This window comes from Perca flavescens, chromosome 23 (genome assembly GCF_004354835.1).
Source record: "Perca flavescens isolate YP-PL-M2 chromosome 23, PFLA_1.0, whole genome shotgun sequence".
NCBI classification, from domain to species: domain Eukaryota; kingdom Metazoa; phylum Chordata; class Actinopteri; order Perciformes; family Percidae; genus Perca; species Perca flavescens.
The window spans coordinates 11,153,784-11,162,895 of record NC_041353.1 but is presented as its reverse complement, the minus strand read 5'-3'; the positions used below and the strand labels follow the sequence as shown (position 1 = coordinate 11,162,895).

At 38.4% G+C, this 9,112-nt stretch overlaps 2 protein-coding genes across 2 annotated transcripts; both read right to left on the bottom strand.

Annotated features, from left to right (window-relative positions):
- Nucleotides 1-838: 838 nt before the first annotated feature.
- LOC114550249 (E3 ubiquitin-protein ligase TRIM39-like) lies at nt 839-3,796 on the bottom strand. The gene is made up of 2 exons (XM_028570895.1): nt 3,687-3,796; nt 839-3,506 (listed from the first exon to the last, which is right to left on the bottom strand). The coding sequence occupies exon 2, from the start codon at nt 3,502-3,504 to the stop codon at nt 1,873-1,875; it is 1,632 nt and encodes a 543-aa protein (XP_028426696.1). The 5' UTR covers nt 3,505-3,506; nt 3,687-3,796; the 3' UTR covers nt 839-1,872.
- Nucleotides 3,797-4,546: 750 nt separating this feature from the next.
- Nucleotides 4,547-7,204, bottom strand: LOC114550496 (E3 ubiquitin-protein ligase TRIM39-like). Its single transcript, XM_028571292.1, has 2 exons — nt 7,156-7,204; nt 4,547-5,283 (listed from the first exon to the last, which is right to left on the bottom strand). Exons 1-2 carry the CDS (start codon nt 7,202-7,204, stop codon nt 4,547-4,549), a joined length of 786 nt encoding a protein of 261 aa, XP_028427093.1.
- Between the last annotated feature and the right edge of the window lie 1,908 nt (nt 7,205-9,112).

Sequence of the window (9,112 nt, the reverse complement as noted above, 5' to 3'; positions counted from 1 at the left end):
AACTGAGAGAGAGACAGATCAGGGACTCCCTAATATTGTATAAAATTGAGTTGCACATTAAGCTGTGCCTACACTTACATGTGGGTTGCCTAAAGACTTTATATATACCTTTTTTAGTGCAAAGAATACAAAGTTATTCAAATAAAAATTTTTTTTTTAAATGTGGCACAGTAACGTTAGATCTTTAGACGTAACCATATTGGTGGATGACTACCTTATGCTAGTAAGCCTATCATCAATGTGTTTTTTCACAAATAGACTGATTTATATTTGCTTATAATAATAGGTTGGATTCTTGTTAAGACATTTTAATTTTCAAAAAAACTTTAAAAAACTTTTTTTAAATTACAATAATTTTGTGTGTGTCCCTGCAGTAACTCTGAGGACCCCCTAGGGGTCCTGGACCCCCTGTTGAAGCTCTCTGTCGTAGAGTATTGAAAGCTTGTTGAAACTGCATCATTAGCTGCTAATTGCAAAACACCAGTTGTGTCATCACAGATTGGGGTATGGCTCTAGGTACAACATGCTTGCACTTTAAACCCATAGAAAGCATCACGATTGACCATTTTAAGACTTTTTTCCCCCAGGAATCTTCCAATATTTACTTTCTTGCCCTCAAATTCTCCCTTCTACTTCCATTGTGGAGAAAATGTACTCATATTTGACATCAACCTCGTGTAGGGCCAACCTTAAAATATGCAAGTGTATTAATGTCATTTTAAATTCACACAATATAATAAATGTATATCCACACAGAATGGAAAATCTCTCCAAAAATATCTTCGACTTCAGGATGTTTGATTTCCATTCTCTATAGCATACTGTCTGCATATCATCATCATTATCATCAACTTTATTGCCAGACTCAAAGTCCATTCAGAAAACACAGACATGACATACAACATACATTAAAAAGAAAAAGATAAACATATTGTATACATAGAACTAAAAACAAAAGAAACAACATAGTTACCTCTTTCATTACTTACTTGATCACTTGTTTCATGCTGTATCAAAAGATTCAATAGTAACCTACTCTGGAAAACATCAAGAGACATTTGTCACTAAAGAAAAATGGGCTTGTGTCCCATTAATGGAATCCAAACACACCGGGTGTTAGTCATAGTTATGGATGAGCTCCATCAGTGGTGCTAAAGAACATCAGCCCTCGCATCTCACTTGAGTATAATGTGTGCTTTCACTCTATTACACACACACACACACACACACACACACACACACACACACACACACACACACACACACACACACACACACACACACACACACACACACACACACACACACACACACACAAGTGTGTGGGCAGGAGAACATAGGCAGTAATCAGGAGTGAATGCAATGGGCATTTGATTGACTTACAAATCTTACCAAAAAAAAAATGGCAATGTATTTTAGTATGGTAGAACTTCTACAGGCAAGAGTTCAAATGTTTTACAAATGGGAGTTTAATATAGTTTGTAATTTTCCATCTGATAAATCATAGTCAGGGTAGTGGCTATAAACAGTATGGCTGGATTCAAAGGGCCAAGGAGATCTGTGTGATGTGATTTTGCAGGAAAATTACAATTTAACAATCACTGACAAAATGCTTTGTTTTGTCTTATCCAAGTAACATTAAATTATATCCCCATTATAATACAAGATCTGACAAAATTACTGTGTAACATTAGAATCAGTAGTTTACATTTGCACATTTACAGTAAAGTAGAACCTGTAGATAAAGAGGTCAGTAGATTACCAATATAACATTTAGTTTTCACTAAACCTGCTTTCTGAAACGGACCCCTGTTAAGTGTGTAAAAAGAGACCAATGTTCATTTTTCCGTGGTCTTTAAAGAAAGAACAAACTCAGTGTGTTTGAGGAACAGGGGTTATGATGATCGGGGCAGAGTTTGTTCCATTTGCGTTGCCTTGAGTGCAGAAGTATGGATACAGTTTCTCTGTAAAGTGGCAGCCAGTGAAAGAATAAATATCTGATTTAGAATTCACATTGTAGAAAGAAACCACTCCCTTAATATAGTCCACAAAGACGCCCACCTTCTCAAGCTTTTCTTTTAGTGTGATTTTAACTGTTGGTTTTGGGTATGCATAACATATACTGTCCTTAAGCCCAATGGTCCAGTAACCATTTTTAACTGACACAGCTATATCCTCCTTTCTATCAACAGACTCTCTAACTACTCCAAGAAACCAGTCAGTCTTTCCTTTCACTTGCACTTCATAGTAAAACTTCCCTGTTGTGAATCCCTCCTTTGCCAAAACTTCTGGATACACTTCAAATCTCTTTGGGCTGTCGGGAAGATTCTGTTCTGTGTCTACATCTTTCACCTGTTTTCCATCCTGGCTTATGACAAGTGAGCAAAATGATGTGTCAGGGTCAAAGGTCAAGTCCACTGCATGTTCTCTCATTTTTTTCATTTTGATCTCAGGAAGCTCTTCCATTATTTCATCAACTTTCTGTTTCAGCTGCGTCACAGCTCCTCTCACTGCCTTGAAAGACAGATCGCTGTGAACACCAATCTTGGCCCAGTCCTTGTTTAAAGGAGAGCACAAGGTTGGGAAGCTCTGGAGAAAATGGTGGTGATCCTCAGAACGTGACAGCTGCTCCAGCTGGGTGCTTCTGCTCTCGAGCTCAGCGATCTCCATCCTCAGTTCTGTGAGAAAACCTTCAGCCTTTTGCTTTGTTGCTCTGTACCTCTCCTCAATCACCTCAGCAAGCTCGGCCTGGCTTCTCTGGAAGGAGCGGATCAAGTCAGTGAAGACCTGCTCACTGGTTTCTTTCTCTTTCTCAGCTTCTCTCTGGCTGACGTCAACGGAGTTTTCAATCTCAGCTATTTTCTTGGACCGTGATTTTATCGTCTGTTGGATATTTGCCATGGTCTCATCTTTTATTGCCATCATTGCTTCATATTCTTCCTCAAGTGGGACAACGTTGTGACTCTTGTGATCGGTTTTGAAACACAAGACACAGATACAGGCCTGTTCAGTCCTGCAGTACAGTTCTGTTGTCTTGTTGTGCGTCTTGCACATTCTGTCATCAAGATTCTTCACAGGGTCTAATAATGTGTGGCCTTTGAGAGCAGCAACTCTCTGATGTGGCTCAAGGTGCATTTCACAGAAAGACACTAGACACGTCTGGCAAGATTTAACAGCATTTAGCTTCATCTCAGAGCAGATGTCACAAAGAACGTCTGCTGATCCAGGGAGATGTGGGTCTGGAGTTGAGGCTTTGATTCGAACTAATGTCTTAAACTCAGCAGCTAACTCAGACATGACAGTGTTGACTTGGAGTTCAGGTCTTGGAGAAAACGGCGTTTTGCATAAAGGACACTGGTAAATGTCACACCCGTCCCAATACGTATGAATACATGTATTACAGAAATTGTGTCCACAGGGTGTTGAGACTGGCTCAGTGAACACATCCAGACAGACAGAACACAGGAACTTCTCCTCTGACAGCAGACAGCTGGCAGTCGCCATATCTGGACAAAGTAAGTAAAAAGTAAGTAGTAAAAAATACAATAAAGTAAGTAAAAATACAATTACAACACATACACTTCAGGTCAATGGGCAAAATGATCTGTTGAAACTTTATATTTTATGATATGTGTGCCAGGAAACACATAAAGGAAAGAGAGCAGTTGAAATATTGTCTTTCTTACCTGTAAAGTAGCACGTTTTAAAAGCAGCTAAGCAGAAAAGTCAAAATAAACTACACTTTGGAAATTGTTTCCTCGTCTATTTGAGTTTCGTTTCAGGACAATGACGTTGTTAGAGGCTCCTCCCCTGCTCCATCACCATAGCCTAGTACTTCCTGGTCAAATTTAACTCTTTCAACTCCACTCACAAACGTATATCTTTGCATTTTAAAAAACAATATATCAAGACTATAATTCATGAATATACAAGTTAGCTATAGCTTTAGTTAAAATATATAACTTTGGGTGATAACTGGCACTAAAAGAAAATAGTGAGTGTATAGTTAACTTGATCTACAGGAGACTATTTCATCTCAACTCTCATCTTATTTCATGAAGAGAGTTGTTCTATTTCTACTTGTTACACACACATACACTTAAAAGTTGTTTAAATGTTTTACAGCTATGATTTTAATATTGTGACAGAGCTTTTAGGTAGAAATGACACAGGGAAATCAGTCTAGATGTGTAGTTTATGTAGGCTCCCTTTACAAATTCACACAAGCTCTTCATTTCAAACCACTGTGAATTTCAAAGAACCAGCAAAATGAAGAATGTATACGCACTGGTCTTTTCTTTCTTAGTACCACCCCCCTTCTGTAATTCTCCCTATGATAAATCAGTGCTATGGCTGTATACACAGTATGTCTTGATTCGAGAGGAGAATGTTACACTATTACATATAAAAAAAAACATTTAAATGTTACAGAGGCCATTTACAATATAACATTTGAAAGTTTCCGTTAACACTTTAAGCAGATCTGTTAAGTGTGTAAAAAGAGACCAATGTTCATTTTTCCGTGGTCTTTAAAGAAAGAACAAACTCAGTGTGTTTGAGGAACAGCAGTTATGATGATCGGGGCAGAGTTTGTTCCATTTGCGTTGCCTTGAGTGCAGAAGTATGGATACAGTTTCTCTGTAAAGTGGCAGCCAGTGAAAGAATAGATATCTGATTTAGAATTCACATTGTAGAAAGAAACCACTCCCTTAATATAGTCCACAAAGACACACACCTTCTCAAGCTTTTCTTTTAGTGTGATTTTAACACTTGCTTTTGGGTATGCATAATCCTCAAGCCCAATGGTCCAGTAACCATTTTTAACTGACAGAGCTATTTCCTCCTTTCTATCAACAGACTCTTTGACCACTCCAAGAATCCAGCCAGTATTTCCTTTCACTTGCACTTCATAGTGAAACTTCACTGTTGTGAATTCCTCCTTTGCCAAAATATCTGAAAACACTTTAAATCTCTTTGGGCTGTCGGGAAGATTCTGATCTGTGTCTACGTCTTTCACCTGTTTTCCATCCTGGCTTATGACAAGTGAGCAAAATGATGTGTCAGGGTCAAAGGTCAAGTCCACTGCATGTTCTCTCATTTTTTTCATTTTGATCTCAGGAAGCTCTTCCATTATTTCATCAACTTTCTGTTTCAGTTGCGTCACAGCTCCTCTCACTGCCTTGAAAGACAGATCGCTGTGAACACCAATCTTGGCCCAGTCCTTGTTTAAAGGAGAGCACAAGGTTGGGAAGCTCTGAAGAAAATGGTGGTGATCCTCAGATCCTCAAGGTGCATTTCACAGAAAGACACTAGATACGTCTGGCAAGATTTAACAGCATTTAGCTTCATCTCAGAGCAGATGTCACAAAGAACGTCTGCTGATCCAGGGAGATGTGGGTCTGGAGTTGAGGCTTTGATTCAAACTAATGTCTTAAACTCAGCAGCTAACTCAGACATGACAGTGTTGACTTGGAGTTCAGGTCTTGGAGAAAATGGCGTTTTGCATAAAGGACACTGGTAAATGTCACACCCGTCCCAATACGTATGAATACATGCATTACAGAAATTGTGTCCACAGGGTGTTGAGACTGGCTCAGTGAACACATCCAGACAGACAGAACACAGGAACTTCTCCTCTGACAGCAGACAGCTGGCAGTCGCCATATCTGGTAGAAGAAGTAATGAGTAAAAATACAATTACAACTCATTCAATTCAATGGGCAGGATAATTTGTTTACATAAACTGTATATTTTATCATATGTACAGCAACAAACACCTAAAGGACAATTTAACTATATTATCTTTCTTACCTGTAAAGTAAGAAGCTGCCCAAAAAGAATCAAAGGAAACTACTCTGTGACAACTTGTCCGCCAGTCTACGTTTTCGTTTCAGCATGGTGACATTGGTAAGGGCCAATCATTACCTTCTTCTTCTTCTTCTTCTTGTTCTTTTTCTTATTCTTGTTGTGTGACTTCCCTTGCACATTTGTCAGCTATTGAATTTCCTTTGATAAGATAAGATATACTTTCTTGTCCCCGAAGGGAAATTTGTTTTGGACTCTGTCCGTTCCGCAGCTTTACAAAGATAACACAGAATACAGAAAATAAGCATCTCTAAACACATACTGTCATGCAACACACACATGCTTTCAAATACTAGGTACCTATATAGTAAGCACATTTGATTCCCTGCTGGTATCCAAACAGGTGTTATATTTAGTCCCATCTTTTGATTGTTTGCTGTATCTCTATTTAAGCATCTGGTCTGCTGTCTGAATTGCTATATGCTTCAAGCTGCTTCCCCGGCTCTGTCACTATACATTTCCTGGCAAAAAAAATAATTAAATAAATAAAAAATAGACTTCCTGCAACTCTATTCACAAGAGTATTGGTATCTGTAAAGTGAAAGAATATTAGAGCATCACTTAAGTCAATATGATTATCTTGTGGGAAAGATAATAATAATAATAATAATAATAATAATAATAATAATAATAATAATAATAATAATAATAATTGGGATATTTCTGTCTAGACCAAAGTGGTAGCAAACACTGACAGACTGACATCGCCATAATGCCATTGCTACTGCGGCTAAAAATCAGTAATAGTATAGGAGTAGCCAGAGCCATAGAGACTCTGGGAGTAGCTAATGTCAAGTACATGTCCTGTTCCACTCCTATATTACAAAAAGACTCCCTTGACTCTCCCCAGAAATCAAGTTGGCATCACCCCTAGTGTTTTCTTTTGTTCTTTGCATACATGGTTGTGTTCTGAGACCGGCCCAGGAGCTTTCACTTTGGCAAATTCCTGCTTCATCTCTAACAGGCCCTTGGTTCAGAAATTCTCTGGTTGTCCTTTAAGATTATTATTAGTTTATCTTGGCTTTTCCATCACACAAAAGTAGTAATAAGGATAGCACAGCCTCATAGTTCTCTATTTCTTTTCATAAGATTCCTGTAGTCTGTTATCTCTTTTGAAATGTTGTATCATCTGTGTGAATTGTGCTGTAGTTACCTTAGTCAAATTTTCATAACTTGTAAAACTGGAGCTGCACTCTCTTGGGAGAGGCCAGCCTGTCATGTGACTTCCAGTTGAGTCTGACCACAAGAGGTCAGGCACAACAAGGAGGAGCTGAGTGGCTCAAACTTTACCCATCTCCACTTTTGCAGGGCACTCCTGGAGTTTGAACCTCTGCTCCATACAAAAATATACAGATTTAACAATGGAAACATAATATGTAAAATGCTTAAAAACTGTTTTGATTCTCTGTGTAATTTAGTATCATTCATAATTCAATAAAAAAATGTCTGTCATGTAAGATGATTTTTCATCATTTTATAAAAAAACAGAAAAACTTTCTGTTTACCCATTATTTTCACACCTTCTAACTAACATCTTCTTCAATTCTCATCTTCTCTGTGCAAGATTTGCCACGGGACAAACACCCAGCTGTCTACCTAATGAGACAGGCTCAAATCCAAGCAAGCAGATGTTGAAACCTGGCAAATATAATGTGAAATTGAAATGAATGGATGCATAAGGCTGCGGTAGCATGTGCGCGTCTTTTTCTTGTACCTATTATTACACACATACCTCTTTTCTATCATACAATCACACATGCACACACCAATGCACATTGTTTGCTTTCTCCTTAGCCATTTTGACATGCATGCTCAGTCGAGCCCTTCTCCTACCCCCTGTGGGAGAAACCACTGGAGGGCCACATACTAACTACATCAGAATGAGACTGGACGCAGAGGCACTGGCTAGGCATGGACATGATCTGGTTTTTCTGGGAAACCACATTTCTGTTTGTTCTACCATGTGTCACCCATGCAAATATGAGGAAATGGAAAATGGACAGACTCCAAATTCCTATCCATAGAATGATGCTCTTCTGTACCTTTTATCATGTTTTGTTTGGATTGATGCTTACTAGGGAAAAGTTGACCTAATGGATGACATCCTCTGCTAAGTAATGTTGTTTTGGTAGACTGATTGTCGCCAGTCCAGGTGATCACTGCAGAGTTCCTCCCCCTGCAGCCACCATCTATTCCTAATGGCTTGCAAACTTATTGAATTACTGAGGTGGAAAAAGAGGCAAATGCATAGTGAAGAGTCTGTGGAGAGGAAGTCTTGCTCCGATGAAGAATCATGATTACATAAAGAAGGGGACAGGGGCCGTCTTTCAGTTATGTTATTTAGAAAATATTTATGGGCTTTGATGCATGAGTTCTTATTTCTAAATAGTGCAGTGTCTTTATTGCTTGTTGCCTTTTCATTTTTTTACTTGTCTTTTATCTCATAGATTTGTCTTGTGGGTTTTGTGTATAGCTGCATTTCTTTGGTGATTACACAACTCGTGAAAAAGTCGATCGAGCTCAATGTTGAAATACCACATTACCATGTCTTTGGGGTCACAGAGGCGCTCTGTTCTGTCATTTGGTAGTCTTCTTTATTTAATGAAGAGCAATTTGAAAATCAATTGTTAGTCGTACTGGCTTGATGGAATTCTTAATGAGATGTATCCATGTCAACAGTAAGGGGTTCAAACTGTATTCAACTATTTATTAGACATTCATTTATGTACAAACTTGACTTGCAAAAAAGCCTACACAGTTTGTTTACTGTAGTCTGTGCCCCCCCTCCCTCTTTATCTTTGTTTATTCATGTGCACCTCATTGAGAAATTCTTCAGGGGCTATGTGGTTACATTGTAACCAAGGCTATGCTGTTAATGGCACGGTGGTATTCAGCCTATCTCGTGTCCATTTCCTTCTCACTCCACATTGTGACCCTTTCAACAAGTTCACACTGTGCTGCCTTCAAGGACTGTCAGAAATATGAAAATAGTCATAGAATAAAAGTCAATAAACAAGTTATATATTTTACCTATGTAATAAACGTACACTACTGTTTGAGATTATTGTGTACATGGCCCGAAACAAATATATTTAATGCAAAATATATACTGTTGTCTCATTTATAACCCAAATTCTGCCTGGTCTCTTTGACTTGGTTCATTTCTATGAGTCTACTACCTTCGAGCAAACGGAGTGAAAAAGTATTGTTATGCTTCTAAACTTCGAAAATACGAGCTGCACTCAAA

What these genes read in the sequence shown, in the direction of transcription:
- LOC114550249 (XM_028570895.1), bottom strand. Translation starts at nt 3,504, where the DNA reads ATGGCGACTGCCAGCTGTCTGCTGTCAGAGGAGAAGTTCCTGTGTTCT.
- LOC114550496 (XM_028571292.1), bottom strand. Translation starts at nt 7,204, where the DNA reads ATGGAGCAGAGGTTCAAACTCCAGGAGTGCCCTGCAAAAGTGGAGATG. An exon ending in CCCTGCAAAAGTGGAGATGG is followed by an intron (nt 5,284 to 7,155) that starts GTAAAGTTTGAG and finishes ATGCACCTTGAG; the next exon opens with GATCTGAGGATCACCACCAT.